Source organism: Lutjanus erythropterus, chromosome 17 (genome assembly GCF_056507025.1).
Source record: "Lutjanus erythropterus isolate fLutEry1 chromosome 17, fLutEry1.hap2, whole genome shotgun sequence".
NCBI classification, from domain to species: Eukaryota; Metazoa; Chordata; class Actinopteri; order Lutjaniformes; family Lutjanidae; genus Lutjanus; species Lutjanus erythropterus.
This window is the reverse complement of record NC_139333.1, coordinates 28,237,609-28,261,096: the sequence shown is the minus strand read 5'-3', so window position 1 is coordinate 28,261,096 and position 23,488 is coordinate 28,237,609. Positions and strand designations below refer to the sequence as shown.

The 23,488-nt window shown below is 38.4% G+C and overlaps 1 protein-coding gene across 1 annotated transcript; it reads left to right on the top strand.

Moving 5' to 3' along the window:
• Positions 1–1,252: 1,252 nt before the first annotated feature.
• adam8b (ADAM metallopeptidase domain 8b) lies at positions 1,253–18,029 on the top strand. Its single transcript, XM_084740055.1, has 23 exons — positions 1,253–1,404; positions 1,802–1,908; positions 2,843–2,916; positions 3,035–3,110; positions 4,011–4,087; positions 4,694–4,898; positions 5,233–5,298; positions 5,384–5,446; positions 5,590–5,759; positions 5,847–5,928; positions 6,931–7,073; positions 7,458–7,647; positions 7,951–8,040; positions 9,109–9,307; positions 10,902–11,004; positions 11,172–11,337; positions 11,424–11,504; positions 11,620–11,704; positions 13,378–13,498; positions 13,610–13,769; positions 13,928–13,975; positions 14,734–14,784; positions 16,955–18,029. The coding sequence occupies exons 1-23, from the start codon at positions 1,365–1,367 to the stop codon at positions 17,081–17,083; spliced, it is 2,526 nt and encodes an 841-aa protein (XP_084596181.1). The 5' UTR covers positions 1,253–1,364; the 3' UTR covers positions 17,084–18,029.
• The last annotated feature ends 5,459 nt before the right edge of the window (positions 18,030–23,488 follow it).

The following is a 23,488-nucleotide window of genomic DNA, read 5'->3' as shown; positions in this document are numbered from 1 at the left end:
TTCACAACAGATGTGTAACAATCCTTGTGCTGCTGGTAAGTTTGGTAACTAAATTATTTGAGATAAATGAAACATAAGTGAATTTATTATTTGACTTTTTTTTTTTTCTTATTCCTTGTGGTAATTTTTAGTTCATTTTTGTCGGTTTGTGACTTAATTGACTTTTCTTTTTGCTGGTTTGTAGTTTAATGCAACAGTTCAAAGTTAGCTGAAAAACTAAAGTCACACCGGAAATTTACCGAGACTGACTTCAAATTAAAAGCGTGTAACCTTGCATTTGTACAAGATCGAAATAATGATCAATATTTAATTTACTTTAATTCGACAGTAATAACATTAATTGTAGTAACGTCCTGCAATAATTGTCATTTACTTTGATAATTGTATTTTTTTCAGCTAAAACATTTGCTGGTTTTAGCTTCTTAAACATGAGGATTTGTGCCTTTCGTTGTCATTTTTTGTCGTTTGTTGTCACATGTTAACGAATGAAAAGTCTTTTGGTTTTGGATTACTTGTTTAACAAAAGAACTTTGAAATTTGAACTTTAAGCTGTGAATGATGAGCGGTTTTCTTTCTTTCTTTCTTTCTTTTTCTTTTCTTTTTTTTTTTACGTGTTAAGACTGAGTGATTAATCAGTTACTTGCGATAATAATCAGCCTGATAATCAATCAATACTTAATTCTTCGCTGGTACGAAAGGCGCGGCGGGAGTTACACCTGTCCCAAACGGTCAAGTCTATACGAGAACCCCAGGTTTGGGAAACTCGCGAGATTTGTATTAGTTTCTTTATTGTTTGTGTTGTATGCATTAATTGTGTTTAATAATGTGATTTCACTGTAGTTAGATCTTCATAGGTCTATGGCGGAAAAAACCCCAATTAATTAGGGTACGGGAAAGATCAAGGTTTGGTTTAAAATAATCACTCTTGCGAGATCTTACGCGGATCTGGGGTTCCCACCTAGTCACGATTGTAGCCAAAGTTGGTTTGTCCTCGGTCAAACATTTTATCATCTCACACACACAGAAGACGCTGTGAACCCGTTAAAATAATTTTAAAGATATAACTCGCGGCTTGATAACAAGGGAAACTAACGTTTCGATTTTTTCCCGGTAAATAAGCGACTGCTACGTGAAGGCTCATAAATTAGACTACAAATGAGTGATTTTATTTTGACGGGTTTCATTTCACCGGAAGCGTGTTTCTAACCGTAGTTCGCTTGACCGTTTGTTTCCGGTAAATATGTGAGGCGGCGATAAGAGTGAACCGGAGGCGGAGCTTTAACGGAACAGCTGGCCCCGATGATTCACGGTGGAGTAAGGTTAACGGTAACAGATGAGCGGCGGAGTCCGAGCAGAGCTGCACCATGAAGGGAGCGACCAACGTCTCACTGTGGCTCACATGCGGTACGTTTACACTGCACTTTATACTTATAACTGATCCGGATTAAAACACTTTTAATATGCGCAAAGTATTTTCCTGACTTAATATAACAAACTGCCTTTAACAAACCAAATTTTTAAAAAAAAGATGTTTGACTGGAAAAACAGGATAAAAAGCTTTTAATGTGCTGTCTGCTTCTTATAATGATATTAAATATGTCTTAAGGCATTTTTTGTTGCTATGTCAACGTTTTTCTTTTCAAACAAAGAGAGTAATTAATCAGGGAGTGTCCATGACTTCCTTGAACTGTGGTAAACACATGTAGATACTTCACAGTCTCCACATATTTGTAATAATTTAAATGCAACTAATAATAATAATAATTATAATAGTAAAGTGTTGTTTGTTTTGTGTGCATAGTTTGTGTGGTGCAGAGCTCTGGGATGTTATCACATGTGGACAAATATGAGGTGGTCAGACCGCAGAGACTTCCAGGGAGACAGAAGAGGAGCCTTCAGGACGACCAGGTGAGTACACCAAGCGCACCTACCTCACCCACCTGTCAGACCTGACAGTCATATAATGATTCTGCACACAGAACATGGAATAAGATCAGTTTGGAAGAAGTACAACAGGGTTTCTGCAGGTCTGTAAAAAGTTTTAAAAACTCTCAAATCTAATAATCTGAATTTTAGACCTTAAAATATCTTAAATATAAGTTTACAGATCCTAAAAGTTGATTGAATTATGAAGTTAACATGTTCATAAAGCTGCATTAACTTTAGTCTTGCTTTTAAATTTGTTTTTGGGAAAAACTGATCATGCTGTGAGATCTACAAAACAAAAACCAACGTGGAAACTATAACCATGCACTTTTTTTTTTCCAGTATAGATGTGAAGTAGTTCTTAAATTGTATCATAATGATTTAAAAATATCTTAAAAAGACTTGAATTTAAGTTTTTGAAACCTGCAGAAACCCTGTTAAGATCTCATTTCTTAGTAAAAGTAGCAACATCGCATATCGTGTATGAAAAAAAGTCCATTACAAATAAAAATCCTGCACTCTAGTACAGAAGTATTGTCACTAAAATGAACTGTAAAATGTAAGATATCAAAAGTAAAAGTGTGTTTTATTACTGATTAATTATTGTTCATGCAGGATTTACTGTAGTTCCTGTTTTATACCCTGAAAACGTTTACAACTGTAAATTTGTCAGTTAATAGATTAGTTGATTTAAAACAAAGCTGTTGCCAAATATTTTGATAATAAATTAATCGTTAGTCACTTTTCTAGCAAAAATGTCAAACATTTGCTGGTTCCAACTTTTTAGATGTATTTATTTTAATGAATTTATTTATTTATTACAGTAAATGTAGAGTCTTGTAAATGTGTCTGATTGTCACAGTTATCAATAGTTTCTTTTTGTGTGTGTGATTGTTTTTGTGATAATTTTCAACAGTTGTATCCTGATACGATTCGGTACGAACTAGCTGTTGAAGGGAGGAACCACACAATTCACCTGGAAAAAAACAGGTAAATATTGTTTTTAATTGTTTAATCAGCCTTTCAAATCAACTCCAACTGTGTTTCGATATTGAAATGTATGAAAAAGAAACTTCGTGTTGTAGATTTCTCCGTGTCTGTTTTGTAGGAATCTTCTTGGGAGAGGCTACACTGAAACACACTATACAGATGATGGAAAACGGGTGACATCATCACCAGATGAGGTCAGATTCTACTTGAATATTTTAACACTGAAGCTGAGCGTGGAAAGATGACATTTTAAAAGATGGGAATAGATTGAAAATGATGGGAAATCAGGTGTTTTCTCTTATTTTATGACATTTAATATACAAAAATAAGTGTTGACACAAACACAAATATATATACCATGTACATAATATTTAACCGCTTGACCACACTGTACACATGTGTAAGTATTATTACAGGTACATTTACTGTAAATATCTTGTTTTATGTCTTAATGCTTTTATGTTGTATTTGACATTTTTTACAGCTGTAATGACAAATAAACTTTAACTTGATAATTATACAGTGTACAGAAGGTGGACAGTAACAGTAAAACACCTGAAATACAATTCATTCCAGTAATATTGAAAAACAAGAACAAATATTACATATTTTTATATTAATTAAAAGTTATTATAGATCTTTTGAGGCTGTATCAGGGAGGACTTTTAAAAAATGTTTTTCTTATTTTATTTTATTTTTCTCCATTGAAAAACTATTTCCAACTATTAGCATGTTTTGTTTCTACTGCTTGATGTTTTTCCTACACAGAAATGAATATTTAATGTCAAATATTCTAATAAATACATGCAGGTTACACAGAAATGAATGCTACATTTTGTATCTGCACCTTTGTATATTTTGTCTTAATATACAAACAGAAGTGATATATATTGTGAAACTCTTTATTTCACCTGAACCATATGGAGTTTAAGTGATAAAGATCTGACATTCCTAAACTGTGATTCATAATTTCATGGAGGTTAAAACAAAGAAACTCTTTGTGAGAAACAGCTACGAGAAGAATGTAAACGAACTCCAGCAGAGTGAACACACTGATGTCTTTATAATGTAATGAATGTATTGTTTGTGTGCAGGATCACTGTTTCTATCACGGCCGTATTGAAGGCATGAAGGACTCTTCGGTCAGTGTCGGGATCTGTTCAGGTATTAGGTAAGAAAATGCAGCTTCAAACTTCCTGTTTGTAATTTACCAGTTACATTACCTGCAGTAAAAGTTTCTCTTGTACTTGTGAAATGTCTTGCTTCATGATATTTAGTAATCGGTTAGATTTTCAACATGTGGTTGACGCCTTTTAATACCTTCAACTGATTATTTTAATCAGTTAAATTAAAAACTGTGGGCTTTTGATTAATAAGTCTTTTTACTACACTTCTCTTTCCTTTTCCTGCAAATTAAATCTGGTTTAACTTTAAATCATGCCGCACCAAACTTTCAAACTGGCCTATTATTGATACAGATTAAATTTAAACCTCAGCAAAACCTTTTCTATCTGTCCCTACAGTTGATAAATTGATGGACAGGTTTTTCTCAAAAGAGGAGAAAAGAGCTTCTCTGCTGAGCCATCATGAGTAGACTAACTCAGCAAACTAACTTTTTAGCTGGCCTATTTTTCAAACCAAGAAATGCACCCAGAACACTCCTGTGTTTACAGCCTGATCATAGAGAACAAAACTACTTACATTTGTAAGTTGAATCACATTTACTTTAACAGGTCTGTAAGAGAAGTGTTGATCCTCTTGTTTTCTGTGTTTGCAGTGGTTTCGTCAGAGCCCGGCAGCAGGTTTACCTGATCGAACCTCTGGGACGGTCCGATGACGGTGATCATGCAGTTTACAGACAGGAGCACCTGAAGGTCAGCAGCAGGTCCGGCTGCGGCTCCTCGTCCAACGACACCACGCCGTATGACCGGGACGGGGACCAGGGCCCTCCGCACGCCAGCTTCTTCAGGTCCAGATCATGGGTAGGTCACGTGAGTCTCATGTAATACGCAGGTTTATACTTGTATTTGTATGAATGTGCATGAGAATGTGTGAAAATATGTGTGAACACATAACTATTGTTTCTGCTCTTGTTTCTGTTCCGCTCTCCTTTCTTTCTTTTTTCTTTGTTTCAGTTTTCAGGTTAATATTGCATCATTTAGAGCAAAATACAATGCTTAAATCTGTACTGATACGTCTTTTATTGTTATAAATATAGGATGAGCTAAGAGATGCATCATACCAACATGTTCTTTATGTTGATTTAAATAAGAATATCAGTATGAAGGTTGGCTTCGTGCGTCTTTTCTCCTTCAGAAACCTAAACCCATCTCAGGTCCAGAGAGGTTTGTCGAGCTGTTTGTGGTGGTGGATAACACTGAGGTAAATCTCTCATTTTAATTCCTTTAAAACTTTAGTCTCCATCACTAAATCAGTCTGATCATGTTGGTCTCCTGTCTTCCTCCAGTATAAGCGATATGGAAGAGAGACTAAATCCCGTATTCTTGGAGCTATAAATCACGTTGACAAGGTAAATTTTATTTTCCTGTTGAAGCTCATGTTTTGGAAGCTGTTTGCCAAAGCTGACAGCTCACTCTCCTCCTCCTCCTCCTCCTCCTCCTCCTCCTCCTCCTCCTCCTCCTCCTCCTCCTCCTCCTCCTCCTCTGCCTGCAGCTCTATCGAACTCTGAACATTCGGGTCATGCTGGTGGGTTTGGAGATTTGGACTAACAAAGACTACATCGACGTTGACATGAATTCAGAGAGAGCTCTGGACAACTTCCTCCTGTGGCGTCAGGCCGATCTCCTGCAGAGGACGAAGCACGACTGTGCCCAGTTTGTGACGTGAGGATCGGTCTTAGATGTCTGTGCAGATGTTGAACACTGTGATGCTGCCAGTTTGACCTGATGTCCGACTTTTTCCCTCAACAGGGGCAAAGATTTTGTTGGAGACACAGTCGGACTGGCAAATAAGTTCGCCATGTGTACTGAAAACTCAGGTGGAGTCAATCAGGTATGAATTCTAACGACATTCAAGGGTTAGTTTGGGTTATTTTACATGGGATTGTGTGATGAACTTATCCATAGTCAGTGTATGTCAGACGGCCTTCTCTGACACTATATAATGAACCGATCAAGGCAGTGGTAGACCAGCAACGTGGTAAAATTAGTGGTTTTGCCAAAGGAGTCCGGTTGCTTTGGAGAGATTTTAAGTGTACGCTATATTTAGAATATTTTCACTGCTTTACCAGACAGCCTTTTCTGATGAGACATTGCTGTTACACAAGCTAAATATTCCTCTCTACAAAGCAACCAGAGTCCATTGGCAAAAACATCATTTTAACTTGCAGAACATGGAGTTTCTGGTCTACAGTTGCCTTCATTGGTTAATTTGTTTTTGTTACTGTGTGACTTTGATGAATCCAAACTAACTTTTTAAAATGCCAAATTCACACAGTAACACAAACAAACTAACTGATCGAGGCAGTGATTGACCAACAACCCCTGTATTCTGTGAGGTAAAATGACTGGTTTTGCCAATGGAGTCTGGTGGCTTTGGAGAGAGCGATATTCGACTTATTTAATGGCTGCTTCACATTGGAGAAGGCTGTCTAACAGTAAATCTGTGAAAATATTCTAAATATAGCGTACACTAATCCTGGGCAGTGAAATGATACTGATATTCATCAGCAGTAATAAGAAACTGCAAACTGCCATTAAATCACATAAAGAATATACCCTGGCTCATAAACAGCCTGTAATATCCATTGATAATGGAGTGGTGTGCTATGACTGACACACACAGCCAATCATTAAACAGGTGTGTTGTTCAGTTGCACCATCAACATGTGACACAACAATAGAAACAGCATAGAACAAGAAAATGAGTGCAGACAGTGAGTAAAAGGGCAGGTCAGCTCACCGGTATGACAGTTATTTGTTTTTTATCAGTCTATTATGACCTGATAAATAAAGGGAGTGTTTTACGATACGTTCTGTTGAATTTCTCCCCCAGGATCACCATGACAACCCGACAGGCCTCGCCTCCACCATCGCTCACGAGATGGGACATAACTTTGGTTTGTCCCACGATACTGCAGGATGCGAGTGTGGTCCATTTTACAGCAGCGGGAACTGTGTGATGGCAGATAAGCTCAGGTACGGACGTTCCTGCAAATACTGTGAGGATTTCTTGTCTTGTGTGTTTGGAAATATATTTATTGTTCTGTGTTCGATATTACAACTTAAACATCGTCAACGCTGAGCTTGTACATTCAAAATTATGTGGCCAAAAGTATGTGGACACCCTCTGTCCGCAGTTTAGGATAAGCCACTCATATAAGTGACATAAAAAAGAATAAATCTGTAAAAAAGTAAGAAAATAAAATAGAGGACTTAATTGTGGGAGAATGTGACAAATGTAATGTTTGGGTGTCCACATCTGTTTGGCCACATGTTGCTATAGTTTTATAGTTGGACTCACAACATGAACAGGTGTTTATTGAGTTTTTACAAAGCTGATATCTCTTTTCTCCTATTTAGGACATCAAGTCAAGCGTTCCCAGAGTTCTTCAGCGACTGCAGCGTGCAGCAGCTCACTGAATTCCTGGAGCGCGCTCAGCCCAGCTGCCTGTCCAGACCGTCGAGCTCAGTGAAGACGATCACGATGGTCCCACGCTGCGGCAACGGCCTGCTGGACGCTGGAGAGGAGTGTGACTGTGGCACCGTGGAGGTAAAACTCTCAGGAGAGGATCAGATCAGTCATTTCAGAGACCTTTGAAAGTTTAAATACATCATCTGGTGAAGGAAGTTTAGGTTTTTTTGTTTTCGCTGACTGGTGTGATTTCCTGTGTGAGAAGTTACAGCTACTTAAAGGGAAGGTAGAGCAGCCGCAGAAATAAAAATAGTTTTCCTGTGTGCTCCTGCATCAGAGATGAGATTCTAGGAAAAGGTGCTGCTTATGTAAATCTTTAAAACTTTAATCACTGCAGTTCATCCACACATCTGAAAAGGATTTTGTGTTGTTCTTTTCTAGGAATGTAAGAATCCTTGTTGTGATGCTTCAACTTGTCGTCTGACTGAAGGATCCCAGTGTGCTCAGGGACAGTGCTGTGACAACTGCAAGGTACTTTTTACCCAGCTGCATTTAGTGTCGCTTTTAAACTCTTAAACTTTGTCAGATAAAAATCCAAAGTTGTTGTGTGAGTTTCCACCAGAATTCTTAGGAAGACTAAGACTGAGTTGTACCAACAGAGACGTATTAAACCTGGATTAGCTTTAGCAAAACTAGGTTTAAATGAGTAAATCCAGATTTAAATTACAGCAGAGCTCGGTTGCACAATTAAGAACTAATAGAATAGAATAACACCCAGGTTTTTTTTTTTGCTTCCAGCTTGTTCTGTAGTGCCAAAATCTTTTATCTTTGTTCACTTGTACCAATTATGAAAATCTCTGTTTTGCCATCATTACAGATTAATTACAGATAAGTACAGCAGGGTGTGATCAGCATAACAATTATAATTCACACCATGGTCACCAACAAGTTTACCAACAATTAGGTAATATATATATAAACAGAGTAATAAAGGACCGAGAATTGAACCCTGTGGAACACCAAACACACTATTATACTACTTTTCTGCTCGTGAGATTTGTGTTGAACCAGTTTAAAAATGTACCTTTAAGACAATCCAATTTTTAATTCTGTCTGAAAGAATCTTATGACCGACTGTGTCGAATGTAGCAGTTGATTCAAGAAGCGTCGGAACAGATACATTTTTCTGCGCTCACTCTGGGATCATTAATTATTATTTTTTTTATCACTGCTGTTTCTGTACTGTGTCCTTGTCTAAAACCAGACTGAAACGAATCATGAATTTCACTTTCACATGGGAACTCGTCCAGATGTTTAAATATAACAATCAGAGAGACACATGTGGTTGCTGGCTAATGACTGTGAGCATTAAAGGTTCCTCTTCAAGCCCACAGCAACAGTTTGATAATAATCTGAACGTAGATCGGAATAACAGGAAACAGGGTGATATCATACTGTTTCTGTGTGACACACCACAGACTTCCTCTAGTGACAGGTGGTGCGAAGATAAAATGCCACATAAATAGATAAGCTAATTATATACACCGTCTAGCTACCTTGTGCTTGAGTAAATCACCTGAAATGAACTTTATCGCTCAGTTCAAACAGGCTGGAGGCGTGTGCAGAGCGGCGGCCGGCGGCTGTGACCTGCCCGAGTACTGCACTGGACTGTCGGAGCACTGTCCCGAGGACAGCTTCGAGATGAACGGCAAACCCTGCAAAGACCAGACAGAGGGATACTGCTACAACGGCCAGTGTCCCACGTACGAGCAGCACTGCTGGAGGCTGTTCGGAGCAGGTACGCCCAACGCACCGCCATCAGTTACTGCGCTCATTTACATAAAAACAAGGACACTATTTACATCAGTGTTCCCCTTTATCTGTTGAATAAACAAGCTGAGACTCAAAGAGCTTTCAGTATCAGTCTATTTCAAGCAGCTTCAGTACATTACAGTGTCACATGGCGGAAAATAACACTGTTAATAGTTTGTCTTTTTATTATTAAGGACTGCAGAGAATTAGATGAATACCATGAATATAATCTGTTCCTCTAAACAAAGAAGGTATCAGAAATCAGATTCAGTGTCCTAACAGGTTCTGTGATGATTTGGTGCTATATAAATAAAATACAAATAATAAATATAATATACAAATACTAGACTTGATTAATTTAACATGCCCAACTTCAATGATATCCCAACATCCATGGGCACCTACTTGTAGTTGAAAGCAGGAGTGTAAATTAGTGTCAGAAAAGGGGAGGTGAGGCAGTTTTCTTCTTCAGTGGTGACAAAATGTTAATATATATGCATATTACCAGTCTGAGTTAACTAAAGCTGTGTGCACAGGAAAAAATATTATGCCAAACTCCCTTTAAGACGTCTTCTTGTCAATTCGGTATCCATATGATTCATAAAGATTAACTGTATTTCTGCACAAACTTTACATTTTGGATTTTGTTGCCTCACCTGTTAACAGCCTGTCATTGGTTAGCTCCGCTAGAGGGAGAAGAAAGTGAGAGTTTCAAAAGATATCTCACTAAAATAGGTGCTGGATGGTGGATCAGATCTACAATGAAGGGATAGTTCACCCAAAAATGAAAATTCAGTCATTATCTACTGCTGGAGTTTCACAGGAAAACAGTGTTACTGAATCTCCCAAACAATGGAAGTGAATGGTGACCAGTTTTCAAATGTTAAAAAAACAAACAAAAAAAACATAATATGCCTCCATACAGCTCGTCTGGTGTAATCCAAATCTGCTGAAGCCACCATTTTTATTTCGCTTTCAACAGATCTAGAGCTATATCACATAACATTTGCACATTAAAATGTCTGAAAACACTGGATATTTGCTATATGTGTTGTTGAGTTTTGTGCTTAGATTATCCCAAATGTTTCCAACTGGTCCAAACAGGCAAACACAGAGAAATACATTATTTAATGGCGCGTTTCCTGCAAGCTGCTAGTTTCTATAACTTCTGGGAAATCACAGGATACGGCGGATATGACAGAGGATATGAGACAGGAAGTCATGAATGTGACTAAACTTTTGTTTTGAATCAGATGTGATTGAATTCTGTTTATATGCATCGACCAGGACACTGATGTCCTTATTTTGGATTCTCCTGAGTTATACTGTCTATATGTATCAATAATTTTATTGATTCAGTCACGTCTGATTTTCATCTGCAAGTCTTGGTTGTTTAACAATGAAGAAAAGAACTCCCATGATCATGTTTCCTCAGATGTCATCAAACTTGTCATTATTTTAATGTGAGAGACCAGAACTTACATATTGTGCGTTTAACTTTTCATCACTTTTCTCTTCTCTTGGCATAAAAGGGCTTCCACATGTTTAAGATATTAATGATAAATATCTTCTTTCCTCAGGGACCAGAGTTGGATCAAACATCTGTTTTGACCTGAACAAACGGGGCGAAGAAGGCGCCAACTGTGGGAGGACTAAATTCGGCTACACCCCCTGTTCACCAGCGTATGTTTTATCAGCATTTATATTAAACCTCCTACTGAAGCTGTAGCTTAGTTTCTGTTTTAAAGTTACCACAAAATACTCCGAAAGACACTCAGAATTAACCAAATAAACACGACCCCAATGTCTGTCTGTGCATTCGTTGATTTATCTTTCTGTTTTTTTTGTAGGAATCTTAGGTGTGGATCTATTTTCTGCGGAGGAGGCGGTGAATCCATCACAGGTAAACGGGCGTCCTACACTGTGTTTGGGACAGAATGTAAAGTCGCTGTGGATGACGATAAGACCAGAAACATCGACATGGTGCCAAAAGGGACCAGATGTGGACCAAATAAGGTAAAACTTTCAGTGGGGAGACACGTTACGTAAGTTTTGTTAATTCTGTCGGACATTTTTGCTCAGAATCAAACGTTTGTGCGCAGGTTTGTCTGGACAACAGATGTGTGGATGTATCGGTTTACGGGGGAAGAGTGGATTGTGCCAAGAAATGCAACAACAATGGGGTAAGAGAGTTATTTTAAGTTCTGAAATCTCATCTATCTGTTTTTAATCAGACTCTTCTGGACCAAAGTGCATGTTGGAGTGCTTGACTCATGTCTAAATTCATTTTTTCTTTAGGTGTGTAATCACAAGAAAGAGTGTCACTGTAACCCTGGTTGGGCTCCACCTTACTGTGACGTCCAGTACGCAGATTTACCTCAAGGTACACAACACCTCACTGGAATTGATTTTATATCCATGAAAGTTTGCAAAGTTTTTGAGCAGGTTTGGTTACGGAATATAAAATCTTATGTCTTATATTAAACTGAAGGTCATCTCTCAGTGAGCAGAGCAGAAAAAAACAGGTCACACCTGCTCACTGAATCATTCTTCCAGTAAGAAAGAAACATGAATGATTCATTATGAGTGAGCTCCTGTTTCCAGCTTTCACCTGATCGACTGTTCCTGATACAGCTGAAAACTGAAGTCAGGTTAAAGCCTAAAACTCTGATTAGATTTAGACTGGGCTGCACTAACAAATATCAATTTAATCTAAGATTAACTTAACCTGAAAATATTCTTATTCATTTAGCAAATCCAAGTTTATTGATGTGAAACAAAATAAAATAGAGTTTAATCAGTGTGAAGGTTATAACTTACCTAAATTAAAGCAGAAAAACTCAAAGTTCTCCTCCTTTGAGAAAAACTTGTCGGCTGAAATAACGGAACAATATGGTAATGGTTTGGTAACAGAAGATCTAAAAATAGACAACAGAACATTAAGGAAAAAGAGGAAGAGACACTTCATTGAATTCAGTGAGGTTCTGACTCTCCTTTAACTTTGTTTCATAGAAGATGCAGCCATTTTAAAAGAAACCTCCTAAAGAACACGTTTCAAGTTAATGATCACATTTTAAATTAGAGTTTAAAGTTTGGTGCAACATCATTGTGCAACAAGTTCTATCATAATTTAATCAGCTTAAAAAACTAATACTTGTTGGTGCTACTCAATTTTATTCTAGACTTTTTATCTTAATTAACATTTAATATAAACTGCACCGTGTGTTATCTTATAAAACAATGGCACACAAGTCTTTGCCTTTCACATGGGAACCTTTTGTACAAGAAGCTAATTGCTACATTATAAAATCGAAAACAGTTTGCCAAGTGATTGTGCAACTATTCAGCCTTCACAGTAAACAGCTAAAAACAAACATAAATGAGGAAGAAGAAACACTTAAACTCAGAACAGGACGGTGTTGTGAAATACTTCAGAACAGGGTGTGCACCGGTCTTTAACCAGAACAAACCAAAAAACTTGTGACACCTTTATTTTCAGTGATTTTCCTACTAAGGTGCTTGACTGTTCCCCTTTTCCTCCAAATTATGACATAAATTGATCAACAAAGTGAAAATTCATCAGTACTGGTGCATCAAACAAACACCACCCTTTTTCTTCTTGATTTTGCGCAGCTGTCATCCTTTGTTCAGGCGTTGTACGATGTTGACCTTCTCATTGTTTGTCATGTTGCTGCCACCGTGACCCAAGAAATGCTGACTTCCTCATAACGATTTTCTCGTTTTAATAAGATAATTTTTACTGTTATGTCACAAAACCTTCTTTAATCACACAAATTCAGGCTGTCATGTTAAAACTAGTTGTTATAACATGATGAGTTGGTTGTAATAACAGAAGAAGATCCACAGACTCAAAGCAGTTTTCAGAACGGAGCAAATATTTTTCTGTCAAGGTGGCAGCAACACGCCGCTGAGTTAAGTGTTTTTTATGTTATGAGTTATATTTAATATACTTAGTATCTTTCATACAGTATGACATAAACAGTGTGCATAGAGGATTATAACAACAGAGTGTGATCTTCCTGTCTGTGCCTGCAGATCAGAATGTGATAATACCGGTTGTGTGTTCGGTCCTCTCCATCCTTCTGGTGATCACTCTGGTGGTCGCAGGACTGATGTGCTGTAGGAGGGACAACATGGACAACTACACCTCTAAAAGGTAGACTTTACGTCTCTTGTGTCTCATGTGCAGCTGAGCTCGTCTGTTTTTTTTTCTTTTTGTTTTGTTTCAGTCTTTTACTTCACAGCTAAATAAATGTCGCGTTCACAGGAAAGTGCACTCAGCTCCAGACAAGCTGAACCCCATGTTCCAGGAGTCGAGCGTTAAAGACAGACCTCAGATCAGTCAGCCAACTTTCATGGAATCAACAGCAACACAACCCTGCACCCCTCTGATGTTCAGTGTGTCTCCCAGCAGACCTGCTCCACAGGTACACACAGCAGCCACTGAACGGAAAATCAGTCATGGAAATTCATGTCTGGATGTATAAGTTCATCGTGCAGGCGGGTTACAGATGAGCAGCATTTACAGTGTCACTGCAAAGTGCTGTTATAGTGATTAACTGTTTTTTTTTTTTTTTCTTCCCAGCCACCAAATAAAGTGTCTTCAGTGTCTCCGACCTCACAAACTGAGCTGGTAAGCCTAAAAAAAAACTTGCAATGTGATCTGATGCATTATGCAAACTCAGGATCACATTCAGAGTTGGCTGCTCATGTTGGCTGCTAAAGTTCAAAAGTCAGATTAAATAATACATGCAGAAAGTTACAGACAGCTGCTTAAAGGACCAGGCTGGTGTCATTCTGTAGTTCTCTTACTATCAACTAATTCCATGAAAACACCAAAACCACAACGTATCACAGAACTAACTGGATGATTAACTTTATTTAATTTGAGGATTTTGTTCTTGGGGGGTAACTTCATAAAATATGACGACAGACGTCACCTCAACAGAGGCCTCAAATGTAAGAAAATAACATTAGTACAGCCCGTTTTCAGCGGTGGATTTACCCACATTTGTTGCTCTAGTGAGTGTTTGAGGCAGCAGGACGGTGTGTGTGGGACTGAATTAAAATGAACTACAGTGTGTGTGTTCATTCATGGTAATGTAGGAACATGTGCTGACGGTGCAACAGTGTGGCTCATTGATGCGTTTTAGAACAATGGAGCTTTGTGAAACAGCAGAAGAAGAAATATCAGGCTCTTCTCTGTCAGTTCATTGTTGATTTTGGTCTTTTCATCAGATTTGTTGACGAGAAGAAAAATATATCAGCAGACTTGAACACTTTAACATCATGTCTGTGAAGCACACAGGTCTTTAAAAACTCAACTCTGAATATGACTTTTTCACTTTAAACACACAAACGTCTTACTGACTTTCTTCTTCTTCACCACAGACAAAACCTCAACCTCCATCTAAACCTTTACCTCCTCTGAGTAAACCACAGGTGAGTCACACCTGCAGCCGCTCTCACTGATCTCAGTACACTTCATTACTGCTAACACCAACGTTCAAACAACAAGTTTAACAAACATAGATTGATCATCTTTAATGACAATAATGATTAGTTTCAGCCACAAATACCCATATGTTATGTGTACTATATATATATATACATTATATATATACACACACTGTAACACATCATAACTTCAGTATGACTAACTGGGTTCATTTTAATTACCCACAGTGGTCAAGTGACTAACTTGTGTGAAATAGACGCCTGTTTCACACACAGTTTCCATATTATGAACACATACTTTACATAAGGTCAAACATACAGAGTTACAACGTCCACTTATTTAGAAACATGTAGGTTTATTTTACATAAGAGACACAATTTGATAGTACTTTGAATGATGTCTTAATCTCTTTCTTTTAATAAGTTTTATTTATTCTTTTTGCAACTTAGCCCAATTTTTTTCTGGTATTTGTTCGTCCTAGTCCGGCGTTTTCATAAATCATTCCAATCATCTTTAGATATGTTAAATTTATCAGTAAAGTTCTAAGAGTTTTTTATTCTACTGTAAATTTACTATAATTAGGTGTTTGTTTTCTTAAATCTTATACGAGGCAATTACTAAATTGACCAAATTAAAGGGTCTGACAGACTGAGGTTGTCTGACAACGTTACAGACAGGATCTCTTTTTTTTAAAGAGTAAGAACCTTTTTGTTTAACTAGAACCAGACAGTCTGGCGCTCGCCAACCTAACCAGACTCCATTTACAGGAACAGCAACGTTATTGTCGTAAAACACACATCATTTAAAACTAAATAAAATAAAATTCACCAAAACCATCTTTGTTTGTCTTTCCATTGTTCCAACAATCACCAACTCTGGTTTGGTCGAAATAAACGCTTGAATTTCAGAGACAGATGTGAAAACATCAGGAGAGGAGAGAGAGAGGGAGCATGGATATTAGAGGAGCAGTGAGAAAAAACAGCGAGCAACTCAGTTAAATAAGAGTTAATTTAAACAAAACCAGAGTTGAGGTGATTGTTGGAACAGTGGAAAAAAGAACCAAGATAATTATGAGTTTTACTTTGTTTCTGTCAGTGGCTAAACAAGCACTTACAGTGGATGTATTTGGTGCTTTGCAGTTGTCCATAAGGATTATTCTGCAGCCTGTTTCATAGCATAAAGTCCAGGTTGAAAAATGCAACCTGGCCCCAAATCAAAAATACATATTTTTTCCCCTCTGGCCTGTAATTCTATTTCTCCATCTAGATTTTTGCTGATATCTGCTGTTTAGACGTCTGACTTCTCTCCAGTATAATGAGATGTCATTGGCACTTGGCTTGTGGTGCTTCAAGCACCGAAAAAAAAATTAAAAATTGAAACCACAGACCTTGTTGTGAGCAGTTTCACGTAGGAACTAGTTTCTTTCTACTAGAGAGAAGTAGTTCCTGCTGCTCACAACAGGGTCTGTGGATTATTTTGTGTAACTGGGTCATGATTTGTGGAAAGAGACGCTGGTTTAGAATTGTTCAACTGCATTTTTTGGCTCTTAGAACACCACAAGCTGAGTGCCATTTAGTCCCATTAGACTGGAGAAAAGACAAACATCTCCTGCTGATATCTCCAAAACTCTGCAACTCACACCAAAACTATCTAGATGAATAAACAACCCCACAGGTCAGGGGGAAAATGTGTCTTTTCGTCATCTTTTTTCTTTTTTTTTTGTTATCTCATGATTATAGGTCCTCAAAAGGCGTTGAAAAGACTCTGAGCTGTTGCTCTTTTATGCTCCCAGTGACTAAACCAGATATCAAGACCAGACTTGATTAAACTCCTTTTCATTCTTCTTGTATGCTTTTCAAGGTGAAACCTTTTGCAGGTCTTAAATCGGACCCTGAGGGCACCTTGGTCCGTTTGTTTATTCATTTTTAAATAGTTCTTATCCGTTTCCTGCCTTTTTAAACTGCTGCTGCTGTGACATGAGTTTCCCCTCAGGAGATCATTTAAGTCTTATCTTAAAATTGCAGCCAATCTTCTGTTGCAGATTAAACTCCTCTACATTTTAAACGGTCCACGCAAACAGCCAGTTTTAGATGTAAAAGAAACCACTTTTTAAATTTTAAATGTGTCTTAAATTCATCTTGTTTTGTTTTTCAGTATCAGGCAGCCAAACTGAGTGCTCCTCCTGTACCTCCAGTCAAGCCCAGCCCTCCTCCGGCTGCCAGGATCAAACCCTGCACTCCTCCTGTGCCCCCAGCGAAGCCACAACTTCACAGACTCGCATGAACCTCTCATTAAAAGATCAAGTTTGACCAAAGCAGAAGACGTCCTGCGGTCAGTCGTAGACATAGAAAGACTTTTTCTGGGGGGGGATCAGACGCGTGAGTCAAAGAAGCCAAAGAGTTTGGAAAAGTTTACTGTTTCTCCTCGAAGCCTTTAAAGAAGCCGTTTGTGACCGACTCAGAATGTCTATGATGACCAACAGCTTCACTGCTGATGTGGAAAAGTGAAAACTCTCCATGAACTGCTGCAGTTTTCATTGTTGTGTTTGTAAAAACTTCTTTCTAACTTCTTTTGTAACAAGTTGGTCTAAAGTTTTCTCATTGCACTGTTATAAACGTGAGCAAAACGGTGCTCACATGAAAATGTATTTCTTAAATATTTATTTAATATTTGAACAAGGGACTGTACTGAACTTATTACAGGGGAAAGAGAGTAAAAAAGTTTTTTCTTTTCTTTTTGCTAAAGCGAGGGTTAGGGTATTTATATTTTTGTCCAGCATTCAGTTGAGCTGCACAGGTGCTGGCTAAGAAATTCTAATTTTTCTAACAGATTTTTTAGCCACTTTAGAAGACAGCACTGATTTAAGTTAATTAGTTATGTGTTAGCAAACAGCTGCTTATGTAGAAAGCAGTCGTGTTCCTGATGATTCCAATAATTACTCTCTTTTAGCTCTGTTTTTGGTCTCCACCTATTAGAAATCCCCAGACGATAACCAGACAGTGAGACCTCCAGCTGATAGTTACAAGAATAGTTGTTTGGTGCTGAGCAGGTAGTGAACTGTGGCTGTTTACAGCTTTGTCTCAGAAAACAGCAGCCCGCCGCAGATGAATACAACACTATGAGAGTGAAACAAAACAGTACAGTTGTAGCTGGACAGATAAACAACAAGCTGAAACTCAATTTGAAGTTTTTTCAGTTTTGTAGCATTTTTTGCAAAATGCTAGCTAACTATCTAACTATCTATCTCCATCAAACATTAGCAAGCTAGTTAGCTTGTGTTAATATTAGCTAACTTCTGATGTGACTGTATATTTAACAGATCCCCTGGGAGCATCTTTTAACCATCCTCAATTTTTTTTTTTTTAGCATAGACAAGCCAACTACACAGCGTTTCTAAGTAAACAGAAAAGTTGACCGAGGTTCTGCCACGTACCAAGTTCACTCAACTGTTACTGGAGCACAGAGCAAAAAGAGGCGGGGTTTAGGAAAGGACAACTTGTCCGCAAGTCCAAACTGTCACAAAAAAAAAAAAAAAAAAAGTTTTCACACAAGAAACACAGTTTGACCTGGACCAAGATTATCTCTTTACGCTCAGACCAAGGTTCAGCTGTTTGTTTGTCCAATTTTTTTTTTTAATCAAACTGGAAATTTAGTGTGTAAGGGCCCTTAAACTAGTCGTACCAATTAAACACTTGATGTTGTTATTTTGTGATATTAGAGAGGAGGATGTAGCAGTTGTTTCTAAGACTAAATGTTTTTTTTTCCTACAGTCCCTAACCTGTCCAAAGCCAGTCTGTGCCTTCTACAAGGTTAATGTTGTATCATTTTGCACTGTACTTGAAAATCAATGAATGGTACACAGTATGGGAGGCTTTGCACATTTCATACGACTAGTTTGTTTTTATTACTGTGGTTCAGCTTTAAGTCTTTACATCTTTACAGGGGGAGGATGTATGACAGAGCCTCCAGGAGAAACAAGTTTGTTTGTTACTGCACCGATATGTTTCCAGGACAACAGTAACAGGGTTTTATACGTTGTAGTTTAGATTATAAATTAGTGGCATATCACCTTTGGTCTTAAAATACAAATCTGTCACATCTGACTGATCGGTTGTAAGATGAATTCCCATGAGAGGGCCTTTTGTTGCAATAACTAAAGTGCACTTTATTACAAAAGTATGACAAGATAATAACGTTGCATCAGCAGGTTACGCAATCAGCGTGAAGCAAAACATGAGAGAGGAGTTCTTATCTGCTGTGTTACTCTTTAAGGATTTGTTATGTGAATTGCATAATGATTAAAAGTTACCATTTTGTCTATGAAGTCTGTCCGTCTGTCTCTGTGCCATTTTTGTCTTGAATAACATTTTTATTAACCTCCTGAGGAGTGTTTCTATTGTTTTTCCCAGCTAACAGCGTCTTCATCAGTTAACAGTTAATCCATATTTATTGGTCTCCAGTGAGAGGCCTAAGGAAACAGGCTGAGGAGCAGCAGTGAGTCAGAGCTGTGCGGTGGGGCTCAGACTCCCAGCGTGAGCTCCCATTATCTGTGTTTCCTGTCAAGGCTTCTTAAACGATCAGATACAAAGCTGGATGGGTTTCCAGTTTAACACAGACTCAGAGTTATCGTGGGAAACAAACTGAGAACTGTGTGAAATGAATTCACAATAAGGGCCGATCATTAAACTGAGCTGTTAAAGGTACAATATGTAACATTTACACATTTAAATGTCTAAAAATGACTAGGTCAATGTTATGTATTTTGTTGAGCTGTGTAATTACCAGGCTTGGGGAGTAATGGATTACTTGTAATTAGGATTCAAAAGAAGGTAACTGTATTCCATTACAGTTACAGAAAAGCAAGAAGAACAATTACAATTTTAAAATACATTTTAAAATAAAGAATGATACCAGCTAATCTTAGTCAGTTTGTTATGATGACCTGCAGTGGAAAGAGGTTCACTAGGTGGAAATCTTTACTACCTATAAAGACCAAAAGCTAACATTAGCTACACACACCAGTTGCTAATGTTAGCTACAAAGACCAACTGCTAATATGAGCTAAACAGGCTAACTGCAAATGTTAGCTACAGAGACCAACCATTAACATTAGCTACACAGATCAACCGCTAAAAGTAGCAACTCAGACCAACTGCTAACACTTGCTACACAGGCCAAGTGCTAATGGTAGCTACACAAGCCAACCATTAACATTACCTATGCAGACCAACTGCTAATGTTAGCTACACAGACAAAGTGCTAATGTTTGCTACGCAGACAAACCATTAACATTAGCAACACAGAACAATCGCTAATGTTAGTCACACAGACCAAGTGATACAAGTGACCAGGATGGTGTGTGGGTAAAAACACCAGCTGTCGCCCAGAATAAGTTTCTATCAGTTTACTTTAAGTCTTAAGTATGAATTACAGACTTAGCAAAGTACATTTAACTGTTTCCTGTTGGTCCTATTAATCTAAACATGCATTCACACAAAACAAAGGAAGGAACATTTGGACAAACAATTAAAACAGTGAACATATAACATTATGTTAGGTTAACTTAGATTATCCAAAATTATTAGCAACCAAATGAAATGCATATTTAGTCACCTCTCACTGGCGTCATATTCCCTTTACTCCCTATATTTTCTATAACTTCCAGAGAAACATGGAAAACACCAGATGATTCATAAGAAAATGACTAAGTCACTGAACTAGTTATCTGGCTGCTTTGTTGGTTCCCTTTTTGTTTCTATTCCTCACTTGTGATGGACCATGATTACTCAAGTCAAGTACAGCTCAGAATCACAAATGAGAATTTGCCTCACGGGGCTTTATGATCTGGCATTAGGCGAGATGGAGAGTTTCATGACAAGCTGGGACTACAGAGAGATCTCACATCTGTTTTACTTGGCTAATGTTGGACTGGTGGTTGTTTGATTTCCCATGTTCACAGGTTTTCCATTTTAAACCAAATACATTCCTAATCTTCAACATTTTGAACCTTTTTATCTTAGTATTATGCTTGAATGAACTACTAAGTTTTTATAGAGTTAAAAGAACAGCTTAAACTTCCTCCATATAAAACCACAGTAACAGCAGAAACTTACAAACACGTGTTCATAAATTCAAAGTGCTTTTTGTGCGGTAATCGCCTTAAATACAGGGGAATAATAAGGGAAACGGATGAAGAAAGACAACTACATGCAGCTCTTGCCTTCATTCCTCTTTTTTCACGAGGGAGAGGAGCATGATCCCCCTACAGGAGCCCTGAGGTATTACCAACAGATCGACGAATAATCAACCCAGACAGGCGAGGATCTGCGTCTGTTATCTTTGCTCCTCTTTAGTATCACTGGCTGCCTAAAATATAGAACCAAATATGAAATAACATGTTCTGAACAGAGAATATTATAATAACTGCAATAAGCAAAGAATGAAATGAGCTTCCACGTTACGTCATCATGCTCTCTGTCACCAACAGGAAAAAAACTTCTCAGAATCACACACAGTGCCTCTAAAGTCCACGGTCTCTCCACCTCCACCCTCCCTGCTTCCACACGCAAAGCACTCACAGTAACACCGCTCAGCCACCCCCCAAAATACTTCTTCACTCTACTTCCATCCGGCCACAGATATAGATCTCTGATCTGTAAAAATGCACACTACAGTAACGGTGCCCTCTGTTATCCCCTGTCTGTAGCAGGACCTTGAGAACTTAGGACCCTTGGAACATAGTACCTTGGGAACTTGACCCTAGGGACACTGGAACTTAGGAACCTAGGACACTAGGAACATATAGGGCCCTGGGAACGTAGGACTCTACATATATAGGACCTTGGGAACTTGGGATCCCAGGAGAGATACAGATGCACATATTTAGCACTGGGGAATGTAGGATCTTGGGAACAGAACCTTGGGAACTTAGGGCTGTCAGGACATAGGTCCTTGAGAATTTATGATGCTATGGACATAGGGCCTTGGGAACTTAGGATCTTGAACAGCACATATGTAGAACTAGGGAACAAAGGACCTTGGGAACTTAGGACCCTCAGAACATAGGACCTTGGGAACATAGAATGCTATGAACATAGGATCTTGGTAACTTAGGACGCTAGGTACATAGGGCCCTGGGAAGTTAGGATCCTGGGAGAGCATATGTAGAACAAGGGAAAATAGGATCTTGGGAACTTAGAATCCTAGGAAAGCACATAAGTAAAGCTGAGGAACACAGGGCCTTGGGAACTTAGGACCCTAGGAACATAGTCATTTAGGAACCTAAGATGCTTGAAAGATAGGACATTGGAAAAATTAGGATCCTAGTAACATGGGACCGTGGGAACTTAAAACTGTAGGAATAAAGGATAGCGGATCCAAGAGGATAAAGGTGAACGGCATACTGACTGAGCAGTGACTCTCCGTCCTATAAATCTATCTGAGCACAATCGAACACAGGACAATAAATGATCTCCTTATTTATCAGCGAACAATAAATTATCCACCTATCTACTGGAGAACAGTACCACCAAGTGTGTGAGCAACTGTTTGCTAACACGTTAGCCACATCAACCTTTAGCTGTGATATAAATATCAGCCCTGTGTTAACAGTGTGTTACAAGTACAACACTGATGTTAAGATCTGGCTCAGAGTCAGTGTTCCCTGGAGGTCTGGGTCAGAGCTCTGTGCAGGCCAGTCATTCTTTCACAACAAACTTGGAAAGCCATTTCTTTGTGTAGCAGGCTTTGTTCATGCCAACACTGTCATGTTGGAACAGGAAAGGGACACATACAAACTGGAAGAGCTCTATTGTTTTAAATGTAGCTGCAGCAGTAAGATTTTACTTGCAGCAAACTGTAGCAGAAAGACTTCTTTGTTTGGACTAATGAAGAAAAATTATGCTTAGAAATCCCTTTTTCACGCTAATCAAATACAAATCTTTAAGGCCAGCTGCATAAATCTATAAATGGTTAAAAAAAAGATCAGATTTGAGGCACTGGTGTAACTCAGCGCTCAGTCAGGGGAGTTTAGTGTTGAGGAATGCAGGCCAGAGAGAGGGTCTGGTTTCACACAGACTGATTCACTATGATTCACGAGCCAAGGCACTCATAAAACAACAAAGTTTACAATGACTGTGGCTTGTTATACAGCTAATCTTTGTCTCCGCTTGTCGAGCGCTCCGATCAGTGGGTTACCGGGCTCGTTCTGCAGGAGACGATATGCGATGAGGACATCCCTCTTCAAAGGGCTCAGGGCGTTTTAGTCAAACATGCAGCCATCTGTGTTTGTGTTCTGATTTAAATTCCAGTTCCAGAAGAATCCACAAGACTTTCCAACCACACGGACTACAGTGAAAGAATGGTCTTTGTGTGGTCTTTTAATGTTTAATCTTGTCTTGATGATTTACAGTTCACGCTTCAAGGTTTCTGGCCATGACTGAGCCTCAGTCTCTGTGATAACTTTAGACGTCAAAACAACGGAGTACAACTGATGACTGATTAGTTTTGAATATTTCTTCTGTTAGAGTGAGATAGTAATCTAAAACTCTCCAAAAGCAAGCTAAAGTGATCTGGCATGGGTTTGCATGCTTGTAAACCCCTGACAGATCATTTCCTGACACATGTAGATGTAGCTGACTGAAAGTGAGTCCTCAAGTGAACCATTAAACACTTAAAAGACAGGTCATG